At 31.5% G+C, this 22,972-nt stretch overlaps 1 protein-coding gene across 25 annotated transcripts in view; it reads left to right on the forward strand.

Moving 5' to 3' along the window:
* DLG1 (discs large MAGUK scaffold protein 1) overlaps nt 1-22,972 on the forward strand; it is a 285,790-nt gene that overhangs the window by 234,587 nt on the left and 28,231 nt on the right. For 8 of the 25 annotated variants that reach the window (XM_067738490.1, XM_067738497.1, XM_067738501.1 and 5 more), the window contains 8 exons: nt 1,719-1,895; nt 5,062-5,131; nt 9,121-9,220; nt 15,763-15,804; nt 16,510-16,545; nt 18,019-18,069; nt 18,945-19,046; nt 19,300-19,472. In XM_067738490.1, coding sequence (XP_067594591.1) covers nt 1,719-1,895; nt 5,062-5,131; nt 9,121-9,220; nt 15,763-15,804; nt 16,510-16,545; nt 18,019-18,069; nt 18,945-19,046; nt 19,300-19,472 — 751 coding nt within the window. Of the gene's footprint in view, nt 1-1,718; nt 1,896-5,061; nt 5,132-9,120; nt 9,221-9,910; nt 9,945-15,762; nt 15,805-16,509; nt 16,546-18,018; nt 18,070-18,944; nt 19,047-19,299; nt 19,473-22,972 lie in introns of all 25 variants that reach the window. The other 17 variants (XM_067738507.1, XM_067738498.1, XM_067738513.1 and 14 more) reach the window with 8 other exon arrangements.

Genomic DNA, 22,972 nt, shown 5'->3' on the forward strand with positions numbered 1-22,972 from the left:
CAGGTGTTCATTATATTCTTATGATTAATAGCTCAAGTAAGTATTCCATGAGTTCCTTTTTTTTATTAATCCGAGTACTAAAAGACAAAGTTTAAATGCTAACATAGGGAGTAGAGATTGTGAGTGATTTCTTCGTTGCTCATCGGTAATATAGTTGTGTTGATTTTGTAATTCAAAAGATTAATTTATGATAATAAAAACGTTGAGATGCAGTATTTTCCCTTTTCTGAATATCCTGTGGCATTTGTTCTACCTCTTAAGGTACTTTATTTGCTATTTTATATTCTGTTTATTTGTATCTTCATCATCTTTGTCATCTTTATCTTTGTCATATCTACTTAATTACCTTTTTAAATAAATATTTAGTAAATTACTAACTATATCAAACCTTTGTATTATTTGAAGTTAACTATACTTTTCCAGTAGAAAGACGTTTCCTTAGTATTCAGAATTTACTGAAGTAATGACTTCACATTTATATCATTTATAATCTTTATCTTACAGTTGTAGAATTCTTTCTTCAAATAAAATCCAATGTATTGGATATGTTTTAATATATGTTTAAGTAAGCCTTCCCACTTTTGATTCTCACCTACTTCCTTCACACTGTTAGCCACTGAAAAGACTTTGAAAGAACACATTTGAAAATCATTAACTAGTTCATTCATTTAGCCATCAAATAATTTCACCCCTCTTCAGTTTTACTTCAAGAGATAGTCTTAAGAGTTGGGTAGCATAAAAAGGAATATGATTTGTATCCTAATTTCCCATTGCCAAATTAGAACAAAAGAATGAATAAATTGTATTATAAATGTAATTCCTGGGATCCTTCCTGTACTCTTGTTAGAGGTTTTTTGAATATAAGAATTTAATTTGTCACCATTCTAAAGCAATTATACTCCAATAAAGATGTTAAAGAAAAAGAATTCAATTTGCTTAAATATTGTACACTAATTAAGTATCAGTACACTATTTTCTTGTTATCAAATTTTACAATATTCCTAACATTTTGCAATTACTATATTAAATTAATATAGTATTTTTTCCAAAATGGTTGGCAGCTGTTAAAGTCATCATATCGTCATCTGTAGTTAGTTTTCATCATTGTTATTGACTCTGAAAACCCTATTAATTATAGTTTTATGAATAAATGAAAGGAATAGTTAACTGGGAAAATAATCACTCTGTTGATCTAGTATTAAAGTCCACAAATGATGAATCAGATCAGTCAGGGAATTTGTTTACCCAAGTGTGTCTAGTCAAAATAAAGAGAAGTGTCTCTTTTAATATTTACTTTATTAATTTAGAACAACTGACCAGATTTGTCTTCATTTTAGAATTCAATACAGGTTGCCATTGGATTGTACTAAAAGTATATTTTTTTATTTCTCATACAGTATTGAGAGAAATAAGGTAGTATATCTATTAACATAACAAGTTAATTTTGCTATTTCTTTTTTAGTCTCATTGTCTTCTTGTATTGTGTTGGCCGAAAAGTTCTTTCGGGCTTTTCTGTAACATCTCACGGAAAAGCCCGAGCAAACTTTTTGGTCGACCCAATAATATAGCACAAAATTGAGCTTGGCATTATTCTGCCTACCATGGTACATTGTTTAATTATCTACCCAGATTATATATATATTTTTAGGATCCTGTTTATTTAATATTCATAATATCATTATAAGAAATAATTATGGACTTTTTTCTTCTTAATCTAGGGCCCTTTTTGATTATGACAAGACTAAAGACAGTGGCCTTCCTAGTCAGGGATTGAACTTCAAATTTGGAGATATCCTCCATGTTATTAATGCTTCTGATGACGAATGGTGGCAGGCCAGGCAGGTTACACCAGATGGTGAAAGTGATGAAGTTGGGGTGATTCCCAGTAAACGCAGGTAAATATAAGTCTGTTACAGTTTTACCACTTGAAAATTGGACAACATAAATAATTGCTGTTTCTTTAAATTTCTTTTACTGAAGTGGTGATTTTATGCTCAATTTTATATATTATGTTTCACAACCATTTAATTTTATTCACCTTATGTTGTAACCAATGACATAGTAAGAGAATATGATGCCCCCAAATAGAAATTTCTCTAAAACTCCTACTAGTTGCTAAAAACAAAATGAGTATATTTTAAGTCACTGTGCCATATATCTATACCAGTGGAGGGAGAGAGAATTAAAAGCCTCTGTAGTTTTCCCATGTAGATGGTGTTAAAACCTAAATTTTCAGGAGTTTTGATTGTGTGAATTGCCTCCTCCTCTAGACTTAAAAAATGAAAGCATTTTAAGTAAATGCAAAATTTTTAGAAATATGTAAGAATGTGTTTCACATCTCTGTTTTCTTATTTAATTTAAAAGTATTCATGCATTCACTGCTCTTTCCTCTTTGCTTTTAACTATTTATTGTAGTGATTCACTCACTGGTACATACTTAACCATCTAGTGGCAAAAGTGGTTAACTGCAGATTGTCTTTGAAAAGGGTGATCCCAACTTAGAACCCCCTCTAAGGTCAATGCAATGCTATTCAATGTCTACTTCTATGGGAAAGGTATTAAAACATCAGTTCATAATTTCCTCAAAAGAGCTTATTTATAAGATCTGATTCATCCAAATCATTGCCTAAAACTTAAAAGTTTTAAGATAGCCAGTAAAAATTGTCAGTGAAACATTAATGTTTATTATAGCCAGTTAATTCACTTCAAGTCAAACTTATGACGTAATAAACTTGTTCTTTTCATATTAATAAGTTGGACTTATTTTGTTAAGAGTCTCTAAAATTGATACTTATGCCAAATCATATGCCTGTTTATAAACCTCTCTACCTTATATATATTTGTACACCTGTTTTTAGACGTTGAAGAGTAGAAATGTTAAAATATTGCCAAGGTTTGTAATTGTGGTTTTGGAATTTATGACTGTTGTTGGCTAGATCCATATTTTTAGCAAGATCCAACTATTTGGCTGGATCTTACACTTGGTGGCAACTCCTCTTTTAGCAATGCAGCCCTCAGCTGCATAACTTTTTTCCTGGAATAGAATGTAGTACACTTTAAATCCAGAAATGCTTCCACTGTGCCTTGTTGAGTCAATAGAAACCTCACATCTTAAATATCAAGGTCAGAGTTCCTAAAAATTGTCTTTATCCCTTGGAGTCTTATATCTTGCAAAGGTTTTACATGTGCTTGCAACAAATGAGAAATACAGCTGACTTTGGTAGAAAGAGATATTTTTCATTTTGTGTATAAAAATTCTATAAGGTTGGATTTTGAAGCCAGAAGTGATAAAAGAGATGAGATATACCTTGAGACCTCTACAGATCCCCAAATTCATGACTAATATTATAGAATATAATTTTCCTTCCATAAAATGCAGTATGAAATCACAACCAATTATGCCATTTCATTCTTCAGTGTATTCTAAACTTGTATTTTCTTAAATAGAATGATATCTTTCATTAAATAGAATGATATCTTTCTTAGACCTCTTAGACCTCTTTATGTCTAATAATAGCGCAAGGAATTGTAGTTCCTACAATCCTTAGCTTTCTTTTGGGAACCGTGTTGACAAATAAACACAATTGAAGTCACTCAGCTAGATAATGATTAGAAAACAAAACCATTTTGAGTTGTAAATGTTTACTCACTAAATGCTAGTTTTTCAGTGCCCTCAGTAAGTGCCTAGGCAGAATTATAAATTAATTATTCATATCATGGACCCTCAGGATTGCTCTGGAATTAGAAAAAGCAAGTTTTAAATCCATGACTGCTAGGGTTCTTCTGTACCCATGGTAAAACTGTATAGCTAGATAATAAAAAATGAAGATATGCATTTATTCATAGGCTGTTTTGGTACATTTTTCTGCTATATACTAACGTAATTGCTATGTTGAAATCAAGGGTTTGTAAAGCTTAATTTATATGAAATTTTGCACGATTCATATTGTAACAGTCTACATGATTGCAGATTGTACATTTGTTGTAGTTTTGTTTGCTTGCTTATTTCAAAGGTAACATCTTTAACAAGGTTTAAAATTCAAAAGATTTAAAAGCTATACAGGCTGTCTCTTAACCCTGTTCCCCAAGCACCCATTTCACCTTCTTAGGGATAACTAAGGTTACCAGTTCTTCTATATCCTCCCAAAGATACTTTAAAACTCTATTTTGGGGACTTCCCTGGTGGTCCAGTGGCTAAGACTCTGCACTCCCAAAATACGGGGCCTGGGTTCGATCCCTGGTCAGGGAACTAGATCCCACGTGCCTCAACTAAGAGTTTGCATGCCGCAACTAAAGATCCTGCATGCTACAACTAAAAATCCCACATGCCGCAACTGAAGATTCTTCATGCCGCAACTAAAAGATTCTGCTTGCAACAACTAAAGATCCCACGTGCTGCAACTAAAAGATGTCGCAACAAAGATCCCGCATGCCGCAACTAAGACCCAGCACAGCCAAATAAATATTTTCTTAAAAAACCCTCTATTTCGTACACTATAATTGGTTACTTTATGTATTTACACAAATATATCATTGGAATTAAGCTTAATTTTTTTATTTCCCTCCTTTTTATTTTCAAAAATTTCAGAGCTATAGAAAAATAAGAGAAATGCAAGAATAGTACTTAGAACACCCACATATCATCCTTCACCTACTTTCATCAGTTATTATTTTACCCCATCTGCTTTCTCTCTAACACTGAGTTTTTAGCATATGTGTTCCATGCTAAGATAACATTTAAACAACAAAACAAATGGAAACCTGGAAAATTGCTAAACTCAGAAGTGGTGCTTCATAATTTCAGTGTAATTATGGAATAGAGTGCATATATAAGTACACATACTTGTACTGTATTTTGATATTTCACAAGTGGTTTTGTTTCATAATAAAATGAGCCCTGTATTTCATTTCTCAGAAATTCTTATAAATTATGGGATTCAAATGACTTCTGAAGGCTTTAGAATATAAAAATGCTCCATATTAAAGTCTCAGTTCTGATGATTCCTAGTTAGAACTTTAGATATGTTTATTATAACTAAAAAATAATCTGTACTTTGCCAGGGTTGAGAAGAAAGAACGAGCCAGATTAAAAACAGTGAAATTCAATTCTAAAGCAAGAGGAGATAAAGGGGTGAGTATGTGAAATCTATTATTTCTAGAAATTAATAATTGAAGGTAATAGGCCTTTTCATAATTCTTGTTTGAGGCACATGATTAAAATGAGAAGGATTTTGCCATAAGAATTAACTATCAACTGCTCTTGCCGTGGTGGCCTACAATAGTAGATATGCTAAAGTAAACAATTTATTAAATTAAAGCATCCATTTCACAGACTTTTCCAAATTATCAAAACTGTCGTTTGATATATTCTTAACAACATACTTTTGGTCGTTATTTTTATAAATGAAATGATTTCAGCCTTCACTCAGATGAACAATTAACTATAAACTTGTGTCACCAGTATTAGTCATGAAGCTAATAAATAATACATCTGAGAAAATAGGCCTTCCCAAAACTATTAATTAGTTCATAATGTAAGTTTACGGGTTTTTGCAAGTGAATTTATGGAAATTTTCTTATTTTTTCCCTGTTTATTGCTAATATTACTCATTAATAAAATCCATCTTTTAAATGTTTAAATCAGTATGAATTTTTATCTTAAGGGAATAAAGGGACAGTCAAGAGGAGGACTTTGTAGGTGGGCAAGAAATATATCAAAATTCTTTTATATATATTTTAGACGTATTTTTGTTTTCATTTACTTTGTCCTTCTTGAATCTAGTGGATGTCAATGGATGATATCACAGGCTTCACCCTATAGTATGTGTGTAATTAGTGCAATGGAATATTCTAGCAATAGGCCTGAAGAAAATGCTGAAACACATGTTGTGTTGAAATACTATTTATAGCAATGTTTTGTGTTTTGGGGATTTTTTATCTAAAAAATAAATAGATAAAAATTTTTTATCTAAAGCAACATCTTTTGATCAAATTTCAAATGAATATGGAAAGTTAACTCAGCAAAAAAATTAACCCTACTCTTTGTACATGTTTGATATCACTAAGCACTCAGACTTAAAAGTTTTAAAATTTTAAAGGAATATGATCCTTGATCAAAGAAATTAAATCTGAGTAAATTATATATAATGCATTCAGTTATTTTACAAATGATAAATTCTTTTAAAATTTACTTGTACCTTTCAGAAAATACAAAATTATATAGTATAATCTGAAGCAATATTTAAAATAGAAAATCTTTGGAGGAAAAAATCCCAAGTAAATGCTCAGTATTTGAAATATATACAATGGTTTTTGTGCTTGTTTTATATATGTCTTTTAAAGTATTTTAGTAAAATACACTGTCAGTGTATTGTAAAAGAGGTTGCATGTTGTAACTTTTCTTTCAAACTGTAAGAAGTTAACTGAATTAACGACATTTTTAAATCTTAGTCTTGTTTGTTGACTATAACCAACTTTATACACAGTCACTGTGTTCTAACACAGCACCAAAAGTATGCATGATACTGAGTGGGGTAAAAATACGCTTGCCATTGATACAGAACTGCATTTCTCTCTGTAATACCATTTCCCGTTCTAAGCTCTTCTTTTCCTTTCCTTATATGGTGGGTTATGGACTTTGTTTCCAATACAGACTTTTTAAAAACATTTCAGTTTCTCATTAACATTTTTAACATTCATTTAGCTATTTTGAAATACTACATATGGAAATTAGATATTTGATATGTTTCATGAATTTGTAATATTTTATCAGTCCTCATATTTATTACACATTCTCTTGCAATATAGCATTAATAACAATAAGTAATTAAACAGATTGTTTTGTATTGAAAATATAAAGAAACTAGAGTTAGTATGTTTTTTCAGTTTTGTGTTTTCCCTACACATTTTTGTCCTGTTTGCTTGTGCTATTTTTCACTTTTAATAAATTCTTCACCTGCAGGATGTTAGATGTAATACAGTTAATACATTTCTTAACTAACAAGCATTTCTTTCTGTCCTATATTATGATATCTTTACGATATCTCATTTTGGCTAACTGCAAAAGATATCAAAAATCAAAACATTTTAAACTTCATGTTTCTTTTGGTTGTTTGCTGTGAAACTGACTCTGACCACTATATATGCAGTAGCAGAGGTAAATAACCTTTTATTAAAAATGTATCAGTTTTATCAGTTAGCATAAAAATTATTACTAAATTCAAAATCAGTGATTGTCATGAACAAAAAGACTTAGTCCTTCCATAAATTAGATTACCATAAATTTTTCTCTATTGAAACTTGTTTTCTTCTCTTTCTCTTTTCTAAAATTTGGATTCAAGCAAAGACTTTTATTCAAGTAATGCTACTTGACAGTTTATAAAACAATTATAAGCTTAGATTTCTCCACAGTATTTTTTTTCTCAACTTAATTTTTAACTTCTGCTTAGGGTTATCTGAGCCTTCAGATTTTAAGATTGATATCAAGACAGTCAGCTTGTCTAATGACTATGAACTTATTAATTTTGAATTATTGATCTGAAAAAGATAAAAATGAAAGTTTTTGTAAAGAGTCTTACCAAAATACAAATAGAATTTGAGCTAAAAGTCACTTTAATCCATTTCATCACCTTAATCACCTGGCATCACATGACTAAAAGTACTGGCACGCCAGAAAAAAGTACTGCCTGGTGTTGATATACTTCACAACATTGATAGCATCTTATGACATGGATAAACGCAAGAAAAATTAAAACAGAATTTCTATCCTTTATATTGTTCCCACTTCAAAAAATGATAAAAATTATAATTCCTATTGTCACTGGTAGGCAAGGCCATTTCCTTCAAGACATGGGTGCCTGTGACAAATTACAGAAGAAGCTGCTCTTCTTTAGCATCATCTTTCTGTGTGCTACCTGCTTTTAAAAGTGTGAATGCACAAATGGGACATTCAGGAAGAGAAAAAACTTGTCTCAGACATCTGTGCAACAAGGGACGTCAAATCAGCTGTCATAGCAATTATGTATAAACTACTAGATTTTTAATTGCCTCTTTGACATTATGAGCACCAAACTTTTTTTTTTTTTTTGCGGTATGCGGGCCTCTCGCTGTTGTGGCCTCTCCCGTTGCGGAGCACAGGCTCCGGACACGCAGGCTCAGCAGCCATGGCTCACAGGCCTAGCCACTTCACGGCATGTGGGATCTTCCCAGATCTGGGCACGAACCCGTGTCCCCTGCATCAGCAGGCAGACTCTCAACCACTGCGCCACGAGGGAAGCCCGCACCAAACATTTTATTCCCTATTCAGGACATGGTGCTAATGAATTGAATTTGGTTCTATTTTATTTATATATACTTTAAAAATAGATAATATGGTAGAGCTTAAAGGCTAATAAATCAGTTATGATGACATTTAAATTGGCCAGGAGAGTTGACTCTTCTTCCTTGGTTAGATAGCATTGATAATTCTTTTGCTGGACTCTGTGCTTGATGGACACGTCTTAGTTTTCTTCCCATTTTCTGATAAGCATTTAGTTATCCTAATTCTCTTCTTTTAAAAAAAAAAAAAGATGGTTTTTAAATATTTAGCAACTTGCTCAGTTGTTTTGGTTCTCTTTTTTAGTAGTGGCTTTTTGTTAGTTTGTTGGAGCCACAAAAAAAGAGAGAGAGAAAGGGAAAAAATGTGCTAAAGCCAAAGGAAAATGAAGGAAAGGAAAATTTTAAATATCTGAACAGCTAAAGTAATAACTTTTGCTGTAGAGCACCTAATACTTGGAAATCTAGAAAAATATGGATGGATATGAACAGATGCAAGCTTGATTTGGACTATAGTAGTAGCTAATCTGATTTACTCTTCCCTTTTTTATCAAATAGCACTTCCTCCTTATTTTTACGTATCTTGAATTACACTCTTGAAATTTTTCTGTTTTCAGTTATAAAATGTTAGAATTAGAGAAGTTAATACTAAATTAAAAATTCACTGTATATGTGATTAACGCAAAATTCATATACAAACTGCACACTGTGGTCACAAGAGTCAGCTTTCACAGAGCTACTAGGCTGGGCCTTTGTACACACAGACAGTAGACATCCCTTTGTTTTGCCCCTCCTTCTCTTCTTCAGCAGTCATTCAATGACAAGCGTAAAAAGAACCTCTTTTCCCGAAAATTCCCCTTCTACAAGAACAAGGACCAGAGTGAGCAGGAAACAAGTGATGCTGACCGTAAGTATGTGGATCCAGTGGTCAACTGAAGATAAATGTAGAGGGACCTACTGCCCTGCAGTTGGTTGTTACCATGGAGACAGTTTCAAGAGCTGCAACAGGTTACTACTTGTCTTAACTAGGGGCAATTTAACAGGCATAAATTAATTTGCGTACCAATCTTAACTTTTTCTAACACCTTAGGAATTCTTAATTTAAAGTAAATGGTATTTTTAGCTATGTTTAAAATAGAATTTTTTTAGGTAAAGGTTCTTATAAGAAACATTTACACTCTCAGAAGAATATTTTAGAGGAAAAACATGGGTACCTGAGAAGCTACTTATTGATTTCTAGGTATAGCATTGCCAATCTTTGATAATGGATTACCTCAAATCATTACGTTTTATCCCATTTCTTCATTATATGTAGACAATCTGAATTTTACTTTTAAAATAGCAAGAAATAGTCAAAATTTTTGCTTCTCTACCCTAATCAGCTTCTTATATAAAACTTCCGTTCTTTTATTAGATTATATCTAGCTGCTAGCTTATTTTAAACTTTCAGAAATATACAAAAATGCTCTGTAAGATACGTGCACCTGTAATGGTCTTGGAACTGTCTCTTATTGTAGCACCAATTTTATGCATTACTGACAACTATTTTCTTTGATTATCTTTTTATTGCTTGCTCTCTGGGAACTACTCTCTACAGGAGATCCCTGACGACATGGGATCAAAAGGCCTGAGTAAGTGATTAAAATACTCCCAAGTTATTTTTTAACCTCCATCTACAGACCTACCTTTTTCAGATACATTTTGAGATTCATGGTAGCGCCCTGCTGGCATGAGGAGGTGTATGATTTAGATTGCTTTTAGATTCTTCATGTTAATAATATGCTTGGGATTTTTATTTCTGTAATACACACCTTTTATTTTTCTCCATTTTTCACATGTCATTTGAAAAATTCTCTGCTCATAATTATATTTTCCTTTTTGTAATTTTTATGGCAATTACTTTCTCTAGGAATTTTTTAAATATGAAGAAAGACTTTTAATGTTTTTTAAAATACTGCTATCTGCCCTCATTATTAGAAGGTAGAATATAATCTTCCTTACAGTTTTATGTCCCCCCCCTTTTTTTTTGTTAAAACAAGTTAAAATTGCTTTGAGCCTGTGTTAGAAAAGCATTGCTATAATGTGAAACTATAAAACACAATAGGTCTTAAATATTAAAGAAGAATTGTAGAACTCAAGTTCAAGTAGCAGTCTATGTAGTAGGTAAATTGTATATTTTTTTAAGGAAGTTGTAAGTTATGAAAAGAATTATAAGAAATATTATCCTTTGTTTTTTCTTTAACCAAGGTGTTGTCTCTGTTTGGGGGGAGTTCTTTTGTGTGTGTTGTTCCTGTTTAATTTTCTAGCTAGTACTTAATCTTCATATAAAGCTTGGTACAGAGTCTGATAATGTAGGAGTCATTTAATAAATGTTGGAATTAGTGAATGAAACAAGAAGTCATTTTAGCAAACAAAATTTTAAATGTGAATGTTTACAGATTGATTAAATGTGAAATTTTACCAAATATTACTAAGTTCTTTTAGGTGATGGTGACTCATAGAGGTAATCTTTTAGGCTAAAGTTTTTTTCTAAGTAGTTGTTTCCGTTTGCATTATTAAGCATCTTGAAAACTTATTTCTTCATAATTCATTGATCATTAAGGATATAGCCAATATCTTTTAACTTTCTAAGTTTACCTTAATAAACATTAAATTTCACAGATTTTTTTTTCCTGATTAATGCTAACTTGACTTTTAACCTTAACTGTAGGTACTTGACTTTTATTTCAACTTTAACAATTAAAAGTTTATATTAGATTGAAAGCAGTATGCTTTATATGTAATTATTTCTATTACACACACTTTATTATTTATGCATTTGCCATTTTAGGATCTGGCAAGAGCCACAAATTTACTATCACTAGTGGCACCCTTTTTTAATCTCTTACCTTTGGGAAAAATTATCAGTGAAATCTTCAGAAACTGGAAAATATTTCCACAGATTCTTAATGCTATATAATTTATTTTGAGAATGATCATAAGGTGGTGTGGATCATCAAATGAACCCACATATTTTTGTTACCTGTTGAGTCATCAGAGAACTATGGAAAGCTCATGGAAAAAGGAACTAAATGAAGAATTTGGTTCCCACGTTGATATTTTTATAGTAGATAACTACACCTTGACCACATCGTATTTTCATCTCTCATTTTAATTGAGGTTTGAGACTTGGGAAGAGAAACAAATGAAAAATGATAACTGATTACCAATGTCGTTGATTTAATTTTCTGGTCAGTGACTTAAGATCCCTTGAATGGTAGGTTTCTGTGCTTCATCTCACAAGAACTGAAAGAATTTATTCACGTGGTAACTTGATCAGATCAAAAAGATTTTATTTAGAAAAGGTTGACGGAGACAGAAAAATATCAGTAAAATTCTAAACTGGATATGATGGAGATTATCACATAAAACATTACTAGCAGCTGACAAGATGCTCATTATTATACAGTAGAAAATACTGGGAAGAAGGGTGGGTTAAGGGCATTATTTAAGATCTCAGTTATCTATATTCTAAAGTTCAGGATACAGGGAAAAAACTAAGCAAAATCCTGTGCGATTTTAATGTAAGAAGATAAATGTGACCTCATATTCATTAAACCTTGCTGGAACAGGACTCATGAAGGGACTGAAAACAGAAGGACAAATTATTCCAGATAAACCTGTTAAAGAGATGTGGAATAACACTGAATAACAAGAAAGATGTATACCTGCGTGTAATTTCACACAAGCTATGAAAAAGTAGGGTATTTAATTAAAGAGCAGAGAGGGAAACAAAAGTGACACCCTAGAATACTTTTCGTAGACAAGAATTCAATGATTCTACAAAGAAGAGGATCAAATAAATTATTGATGTATCCTGTTGACAGTAGATGAAACAATAATAGAAATTGCCTTTCCAAAACTAATTTTGACTAACAGAACTAATTAAAGTATGGTAGAAATCTGGGAGGATACAACTAAATTATCATACTTGTAAAAAGCTAGAAATAGAAATCTGTGTAGCTTTTATGCTTTTAGAAGGCAATTTTGAAAAAATTCAAGAGGAAAAAAGTGGGTAAGATTCCTTTAAAAGAGACTAAAAGTAAGTGTAGTTCAGGAGCAGTTATATAAGGTGCTCAGAAATGAAATTATACAGTTTCAGACAAGGTTTGTGCCTTTTGTATGCAGTTTATTTTTATAGCTTTCCACTTTGTAGAACACGTCAGAAACTTCTACAGTTAGGCATATAGATTTCCTATTACATCTCTTCTTTTTCTATTTTAAAGACTTACTTGAGTAGAGTGGTACAGAGCTCTTAAGATGCCAAGAATTGTTTAAGACTGAGGATATGTTGTATTTAGGGAGAGCAAAGAGAAAACACATGATATAGTCTCAGGAAGAAATGTTTGACTAGAAAGGTGAGACTTGGTCAGAGAGAATTGAAATGGTTGTGATCATCAAACATATAAACAAAAATTAAAATTTTAAGAATCTGATTATACTATGTCAAAAGGGTAATATTCTTGCACATAAATTTCTAACAGACCAATAAGAAACAAACACTCCCCATTAGAAAACTGGACAAAGGATATAAGAAGAATGCTCAAAAGATAAGCAAATGAAATAAGCATATAAGAAATGTTTAACAGCCCTAATAATCAATAAACAAAATGACATGTTTTACCCATCACCTTAGCAGACTTTGCTTTTAAAGGCGAATCCAGTGATGGAGATGGTTCTTTGGAATGACTACTTTTAACATATTACTACTGGGAGTGTAAATTGGTACAGCCTTTTTGGAAAAGCATATCTTTTGATCTAATAATTCTTTTTCAAGGAATTTATCCATAGGATGTAATCAGAGGTGGAAACAAAGGTTTATACATCAGGATGTTTTGTTTAATATTATTTAGAAAGTAGAGCACCCCAAAATTCAAATAATCCTAAAATGCCTTATAGTTGGGAAGTGGTTAATGAAGTATGACTTACTATATAGTATAATATTTTATAGCCATTGAAAATCATATTAAAACATAATGGCCTGGAAAATGCTCACAATATAAATGAAAAAAGTAAACTATGAAACTGTACATATATCTCAGATTTGTAAATAAACACATATATTTAGGGCTATTTTTGAATAGTGTTGCTTTGAACATTTTTATACATATCTTTTGGTATGCATATATGCCTTTTATGTTGGGAAAATACCTAGGAAATGAATTGCTGGGTCACAGATATATAATATGTTAGGTATTAGTAGATAGTGCCAAGTAGTTTTCCAAAGTGGTTATACCAGTTTACCCCACCCCCACCCCCAAGTAGTATGTGAGTTCCAGTTGCTACATATCTTTCTCTTCGCTTGACATACCTGTTTTGTTTTTGTTTTTTCATTTTGGTCATTCTGGTGGATGATAGAGATATCTGTTGTGGTTTTAATTTGCGTTTCCCCGATAATAAGCTTGAACACTTTTTTATACTTGTTGGATATTTGAACATCTTCTTTGATGACATGCCTTGAAAAAGATTATTTTTAATTTTCAGGGAAAAAGCATTTTAACTTTCGAACAAGCTCCCAAACAATGGTAATGATGCCATTCCAAGGACAGTACTTTAAGTAGCAAGAGTTTATTGTAGAGGAGTTACTTAAAGGATACTTGAAAGAACTTGAAGAATTTGACTGCTTCGTAGCTCTTGGTAATCTTAGAGAACTCAAGATGAGTAGGGGAAATTCCCAGAAAAGAGATTGTAGTAACTTCAATTTTTTGTACATGTATAACATGTCAGACATATTCAATAGTAGAGGAATAATAAAATAAACCCCACAAGTATTCATTTATCCAACTTCTCTAATTGTCAAATCATGGTTAATTTTGTTTCTTCTATACTCCCGCTTTCCACTCACTCGAGTGCAATAACATTTCTTTCTTTTGTATATTAGAGATTGCAGAGTGTAATACAAATCCTAGTATAAATTTAAGAATTTTTTTTTTCTATGTGGCATTCCTACTTCTGGGAATGAATTTTAAGGAAATAGGACAAAAGGTGAAAGCCATGTAAATGAACACGTTCATTAATAATTTGTTGATGTTTGTGGAAAACAATTTAAAGCAAACTAAAATATCTAAATAAGTAGTAAGGTAAATCATGATGTAACAGTCCAATAGAATATTATACCGCAATTTAAAATGATTGTTTTGACATGTGTGTGGTAACATGAGAAGAAATTTTTAAATATAAACTTTAGAAAACCACCATTTTATATGTGCTATCATACATTATTCAGTCTTATAATTTTTAATGTTCTTCCTGTATACATAATAATGATTAAGAAAGTTGTATCTTGTCTTTGTAGGTTAGAATAACAGACTTATTTTTCACTATGACAGTTTTTCAAGAACTGTACTACCATTTCAAGAACTGTCTACCATTCTGTAAACTTTTCAGTAGTGCTACTTGATTTTAGGAGACTGTGGGTGATATGGTACAGCAGATATCTCTCCTCAAGCTTTTTCCTTATCCGTTAATTTTTTTTTTTCCTTTACCTGACATAAGAAATTTAGATTTACCTCTCTCCCATGGAAAATTTTGTTTTTTAGTTTTCATAGATAAAATTACCTTTTTTAATTCAAAGGAGACACGTATTGAGAGAGTGCAAGAGATTATATTTACATGAGAAAACTGCTGGTTGTTTACTGAACAGTCAAGTTATGAAATGGGGGTCACTTTGAAGGAGGGGCCAGGCAGCAGATGAGTGTGTTTACTTTATCTTTTTTATTTTGCAAAGTAACCATTGTCAGTTTTATCAAAGCAGAGTTTCTCAGAAATATTAGTCTACTTTAAAATACAATCCCACCTTCTAGAATTCCGTTCCATTTGACTTTTTTTTGAGGCATCTGAATCTGTGGTATCCAAAATGCTTTATCTGTATGATCTCAGACATGCATTTTCATTTCTCTTCAGGAACAAGAAAGAAGCTGAACTAAAGCAAGATTATTTATTTTTTAAGATATCACTTCATTGAAATGGGCATCTGTTTGCTCAGATATAACTTGTTTCCTTTGTTAGTCATTACTGTATCATAACCTAAATTAAATGGTGTCAATGACATTTTCTCTTTGGGGTTTTGATGACGACAGTTGGACTGATTTAGGATCACTTTGTTATATTCTACTTTGTTATATTCTATTATAATCTATTCATAATAAGATTTTGTTCATAAACTGTTGAACAGAAAATGAGACATTTTCCTTGATTGCAGATTTTTTTTCCTTGCTAATTCATATTCATTTACTTGAAATAACTAAACTTTTCAAAGAAAATCAGAAATGTTTTTAAAAACTCTTTGGGTATCTGTGGTTTATATCTCGACATTTTGTTAAGTCACCTTGTGTTTATTTTGATAATTTGCTTTTTTTAAACTCATGACACTGTGTTTTCTTTATTTTTTCCATTGTCCTGCAATTTCAGAACATGTAACTTCTAATGCCAGTGATAGCGAAAGTAGTTACCGTAAGTGTTTTAAGTTGTTTGTTCTTTTGTTATCTCAAGTAATATATCCTTTGGGGTTTTTTTCCCTTAGTGATGTATTCTGAAAACTAAAAATTAGGTGCTTAATATTTTAAAATCAGGTAGAGCCAAGTAAAATTCTTTACTTGATAAATAAAATCACGCTCTATGTACAGAAGTTAATTTCCAAGGTTTTCATAAAATACAAAAGTTCATTTTACAGAAGTGCTATTCGTGTACACAGTATGTGTATGTGTGTTTGTATCTTTTATAAGAAGTAAATACCTAGTTAAATGAGTAGTAAACTTGTATTTTGCCATTTTATTTAGTAATTCTGTTTCTAACTAATCATAAAAATATTTTTCAGTAATGCTAAATTATAATTAGCTTTATTTCCTTTTTTATTCTGTGTCACCAATACTGGTGTGGGTCAAGATACTATTTATCGCCAGCTTTTGGTGAACATAAGAAATGGCGAAGGGAATATTTTCAACAGTTGCTTAAACAGTAATACTGATCTCTTTTTTGGTTCTTATGGTACTGTCTTGGTATTATATTATTAAGGGACCTATATAAGCGTGTGAACTTTTTAAACATATTTGGGCATGGGAGGAGGGGAGAGTACATGAATATTATCAGTTGTAGCACTTTAAAAATTAAAATTGCTTTTCTAACTTTTTTTTTTTTTACTGCTGTCTAATATGAAAGTAATCTTGATTACAGATGAGTATGGCTGCTCAAAAGGTCCATCCTGTTAATATCAGTCTCTAATATTTTTCATATTGACAGTATATACTTTTAACCCTCATTCATTTGATTGGTTGTTATTTTTGCTGCATAATAGTTATTTAACGATTTTCTTTTTTGGTATGGGAATGGGAATGTGATTTGGGAATGTGATTTCTCGTATTTTAGCATTTTATTAACTTACAGCCAGAACTCACCAGAGAGTAGCTGAGTAGCTTTCTAGACTAAAAAGAGGTAATGAAAGTATATACTGTCTGTCTCACCATTTGCATGAATTATTAGGTGTGGAATATTCAAATTGCATGTTTCTGATAACATGTAAAACATGTTTTACATACAGTACTTTAAAAAGCAGCTTGTAAATGTACATTTTTTATGTATTATAAATTTTAAAACAACAAAATACACTTTAAAGCTGGAAAGAATATTTATGTCAGTATATGAATTGAAAAGATTTACAGCTGCATACATGTAATATAAACCAATGACAAATTTAGTGAAAAGATTGTTATAGAATCATAATAATCAAGAAGAAAATCTTCAAATACATTCTGCAATATTGATTTCATTGAACCACTTGAATTTAACAGCTCTTCCTTGTTTGTTTTCTACACGTGTGTGTGTGTGTGTATGTGTGTGCTAAGAACTCCTGAAATTTTTAACTCTTTTAGTTATTTTCATTGAGTCGAGATATAATTCGTAGACTTTTCTATTTAGGATATTCATAAGCTCTAATCTTTTAATTTAATCCTAGAGAATTTAACTTCTGAAGTGCTTTTAAGATCAAAGCAAAATATATTTTTTCTCCTTTACTATCTATGTGATTCATTTTGTTGAAAAGGAAGGATTTAATTTTATCTAAAATTTTTTTAACTCAAAATGTTATTTTTTAAAAATTGAATAAATCAATTATTATAATAATGAATTTTTTTCATCAGTGAAATAGTGACACTAGTTTTACCTTTGCATTAAATTCTTTTGGTTAGAAAATAGTTGTAATTATAAAAATGTTCGTGCTATGTTAAATGTTATACCTGGTAGGACCAAAAAAAGCAGCATATTAATAACAGAAAATTACCTAATATGCATATATGTAGGACTGCTCATTAAAGTATTAATTTTTAAAGAACTGTTTAATAGCTCTTAGATTCTAAATAAAAAATTAATAGCTTATACTTGACATCCCAAGTGAAGATTTTAATTTGGTCTATTGATAACCTGTAAAACCCAGAATAACAGAAAGGTAGTTATTAACTAGCACATTTATATTTTGTTTTTACATATACCAAACTTGATAATTTATCACTTTTTTCCTAAATCTTGCCATAATTAATTTATAAAGTACCCTTTTTTTTACATCTTTGCTACTTTTCTTGGGAAAGTTCTAGTAATTTATATGTTATATTAAAGAATTAAATTAGTATAGCTTTCTTTATAGATTTTCTCATCTGTATTTTAACTTTCTAATAGGTGGTCAAGAAGAATATGTCTTATCTTATGAGCCAGTGAATCAACAAGAAGGTTTGTGAAGCCTGTTGATGTTTTACAATCTTATGGAAAAACGTAATTTGGAAAATAGATCTAACTCATACCTTAAAAAAAGTTTCATTAGAATTTTAGCCTTTTTTCTTACTATACATATATATATATATATATATATAAATTTACTATATGTATTTTATGAAACATGATTTAGCCCATAGATTATTAAAATCTTATCATTTTATATTGGTGTTTTATTTCCTAAGCAACTTCTTTCCAGTGTTCATAATAGTATCACTATCCTTGTTCAAAATCTTGGAATCATCTTTGATCTTTCTATTCTTCATCTCCCTTGTCTAGTCAGTTTCTAGGCCCTATTTATTCTTATCATACCTTTCTTATTTATAACCTCCTTTCATCCCTCCTACCACAATGTTAAGTCTCATTTTCACTACCAATCTCCCTGCTTCCAACATGGTCCCTTACAGTCCAGCGTATACACTTTTATTAGATCATCTTTCTCGATGACTACTCTAATTATACCCAGTTTCTTTTTTGCCCTTCTTTTATCTGCTTCCCTACAGTTTCTACTTGAAAAGGGATCAGTAAAACACTGTACTGTGTTTTCTCATTTGTAATGAGATGATGTTAGCAATGTATAGAAACATTATCTGCTAAAATGCTGAATATAACTTGGTTGAATTATCTAAGTGTATGACTTCCAACAGGAGATTGACTGAAGTGTAAGATTTTAATAAAGGTTTGTAAACTATCAAGTTAGGCATCATTGGTGGAGAAAGAATAAAAAATAAATTCTTCATAACAGTTAAGGATACTTTTGTTTTCTAGTGAAGTAAAATACACAGATGTTTGTTAAGTGTTTATTTCTTTTAACATGCAGTATATTTTTATAGTTAATTATACTCGACCAGTGATCATATTGGGACCTATGAAAGACAGGATAAATGATGACTTGATCTCAGAATTTCCTGACAAATTTGGATCATGTGTTCCTCGTGAGTAACCCACATAAAAATTCTTAATTTTTGTTCTTAACATTTTGTCACTGTGTGTGGTCAAAGTAAACAGTACCATTTTTTAATGGTTTATACTTATTTTATCAGTTATTCATCCTCCATATTATTGTCACTTTTCAAATTTAAATCAATCTCTGTTGTAGTGAACTTTACAAAACGATTCTTTAAGTAGAAAATGGCTTTGTTGTGCCTTTTAATATTAAACACTTCCTCAAGTTCTTTTCTATTAAAGATACAACTAGACCAAAACGAGATTATGAGGTAGATGGAAGAGATTATCATTTTGTGACTTCAAGAGAGCAAATGGAAAAAGATATCCAGGAACATAAATTCATTGAAGCTGGGCAGTATAACAACCATCTGTATGGAACAAGTGTTCAGTCTGTGCGAGAAGTAGCAGAAAAGGTAAGCATCAGAGTGATCCCAGAATAAAGTTTCTAATCAGATACGCTTTTTTTTTTTCAGATACGCCTTTGACAGTATGAAAGAATGATGGATAGAAACTTTTAATTCATGTTTTTGAAAAAATATAGATACATGTTGCAGCATTGATTAATCTAAGCAATGTTATGAATTTATTCAACTAAATATTTACTTTTAGGTGACTTAGAAAAATATATATAAGATAAAGTAGAATAAGAAGAGCAACGGGCTTCCCTGGTGGCACAGTGGTTGGGAGTCCGCCTGCCGATGCAGGGGACGCGGGTTTGTGCCCCGGTCCGGGAGGATCCCACATGCCGCGGAGCGGCTGGGCCCGTGAGCCATGACCGCTGAGCCTGCGCGTCTGGAGCCTGTGCTCCGCAACGGGAGAGGCCGCAGCGGTGAGAGGCACGCGTACTGAAAAAAAAAAAAAGAAGAGCAACAAAGAAAATAAGAATAGAAATGATGACATGAATCTCTGCAGGAGGGGAGGTTATTATTTTGGGGTCCTGTACATTTGCTAGAGATAGACCTTGTGTTTAGCCCTAGCTTTCCAACAAGTACCATAATTAAGAAGCTAAGATCATCAATAAAAATGAACCAGATGTTCAAGATAAGTGTAAGTGGCTCCTGGTACTGAGACTAGGCAAAAATTTCTCCTGAATGGTCGTTTAATAAAAGACAGTGTGGAAAAATACTCAGTAACATTGTAACAGCAACAGATTTTTTGAAAGCAGTCTGATGATATATTGACATTGGGTTAAGGCAGTTTTATGGTAAAGCCAAAACAGTGTACTCCAGATGTGCTGCTATACTTAAATCAATCTTTGGGCCTAGAAAATAAACATCAACAAATTATTTTATACTTTCAAAACTATAGTAGTTTAAGACTTAGTCATGAAATACCTACAAAATATAAAGCAGTAATTCAACATCTCAGTTTTCCATCTGTAAGTGCTCCTTTCTTTAATAAGAGGTTTGGTTAATTGTGATTAGTTTTAAAAATCGAAAAAATGGACATGTTCAGTGATGGCAAGAATTTGGGAAAATAGAAAATCTTATTAGATGTTGCTAATGGGGGTAAAATTAATAGCACTTTATTTGAGAACGATTTGGCAATACCAAATAAATGTACATAACCTGTGACTCAGAAATTCTATTTCTTGGTATCTAAGTAGAGATTCACACATAAGGATTATGTATAATGATGTGCATAGTAGCACTTTATAGTAGTGAAGAATTGGACTCAGGAAAGGGGAATGGATAATTAACTGTTATTTATTCATGCAGTAGGATACAGAAGCTAGAGTGAATAAACTAAAATATCCACTAATTAGGTGTATCCACATTAATAAATCTCAAAATTATATGGTGAATGAATGAAGTTGCAAAGGATATATACAGGATGACACTATTCATATAAACTTTAATTAACATAAGGTAGTTCATTAATACAGATTTCGTGTTTTCATAAACATAAAAACATGCATGGGTATCAAATAAGCTATGAGGATATATAGTACAGCCCAGGGAATAATTATAAATAGAATATAACCTTTAAAAAGTGTGATCACTATGTTGTATACCAGAAACTTATATAATATTGTACATCAACTGTACCTCAATTTAAAAAAAAATATTTACTGGGAAAAAAAATGCATGGGAATGATACACATCTACTTCAGGTGTATATGTAGCTGCTATTCGGTGGTTTTCCTTTGAGAGAAAAGGAAGGAAACTGTAGCTTTAGCTTTACTTGTAATATTGTATTTCTTTTAAATTTTTTAAAAATTTAAAAAACACACCTCAGCCTGCCAAATAATATCCAAACTTCAGATTATTGATAAATAGAAAAGTAACACCATATCATAGCAAACTATTTCTTCTGCAAACCTTGTGGAGAAGAAAATATCAGGAGGTCCCACAAAGTAGAAATATTACAAATAACACTGTGATCACAATGCAGTAAAGCTATAAATTATTAGAAAATCAAAAACTGAAAGCCAGGCCAACTGGAAAATTTTTATTATTTATTCATATTAAAGTATAGTTGATGTACAATATTATATATGTTAGAGGTGTCCAATATAGTGATTCACAGTTTTTAAAGGTTGTACTCCATTTATAGTTATTATAAAATGTTGGCTATATTCCCCATTTTGTACAGAATATCCTTATAGCTTATTTTATACATAATAGTTTGTACTCTAAGTCCCCTACCCCTATATTGCCACTCCCCCTTTCCTCTCCCCACTGGTAACCACTAGTTTGTTCTCTGTATTTGTGAGTCTGCTTCTTTTTTCTTATATTCACTAGTTCGTTGTGTTTTTAGATTCCACATATAAGTGATGTCATACAGTATTTGTCTTTCTCTGTCTGACTTATTTCACTTAGCATAATACCCTCCAAATCCGTCCATGTTGCTGCACATGGCAAAATTTCATTCTTCTTATGTCTGAGTAGTAGTCCATTATGTATATATACCACATCTTCTTTATCCATTCATCTGTTGATGGACACTTAGGTTGCTTCCATATCTTGGCAATTGTAAATGATGCTGGTGTGAACATTGGGGTGCGTGTATCTTTTTGAATTAGTGTTTTTGTTTTTTCAGGTATATCCCAGGAGTGAAATTGTTGGGTCATATGGTAGTTCTATTTTTAGTTTTTTAAGAAACCTCCATACTGTTTTCCACAGTGACTGCACCAATTTACATTCCCACCAGCAGTGTACAAGGGTTCCTTTTTCTCCACATCCTTGCCAACATTTGTTATTTGTGCTCTGTTTGATGATAGCTATTCTGACAGATGTGAGGTGGTATCTCACTGTGGTTTGATTTTCATTTCCCTGATGATTAATGATGTTGAGCACCTTTTCATGTGCCTGCTGGCCATCTGCATCGCCTGTTTGGAAAAATGTCTATTCACTTCTGCCCACTTTTTAAACAGGTTATTTGTTTATTTGATGCTGAGTTGTATGAGCTGTATATATGTTGTATATTAATCCCTTATCAGTTCTACTATTTGCAAATATCTGCTCTCATTCAGTAGGTTTTCTTTTCATTTTGTCAATGATTTCCTTTGCTGTGCAAAAGCTTTTATGTTTAATTAGGTCCTGTTTGTTTATTTTTGCTTTTATTTCATTTGTGTTAGGAGACAGAGCCAAAAAAATATTGCCGTGATTTATTTCAAAAAGTGTTCTGCCTATGTTTTACTCTAGGAGTTCTATACTATCCGGTCTTACATTTGGGTCTTTAATCCATTTTGAGTTTACTTTTGTATGTAGTGTTAGAGAATGTTCTAATTTAATTGTTTTACATGTAGCTGTCCAGTGTTCCCAGCAGCGCTTACTGAAGAGTGAAGTCTTTTCTCCATTGTTTATTCTTGCCTCCTTGTCATAGATTAGTTGACCATTAGTGCATGGGTTTATTTCTGGGCTTTCTATCCTGTTCCAGTGATGTCAGTTTTTGTGCCAGTACCATACTG

This window comes from Pseudorca crassidens, chromosome 5 (genome assembly GCF_039906515.1).
Source record: "Pseudorca crassidens isolate mPseCra1 chromosome 5, mPseCra1.hap1, whole genome shotgun sequence".
NCBI lineage: Eukaryota > Metazoa > Chordata > Mammalia > Artiodactyla > Delphinidae > Pseudorca > Pseudorca crassidens.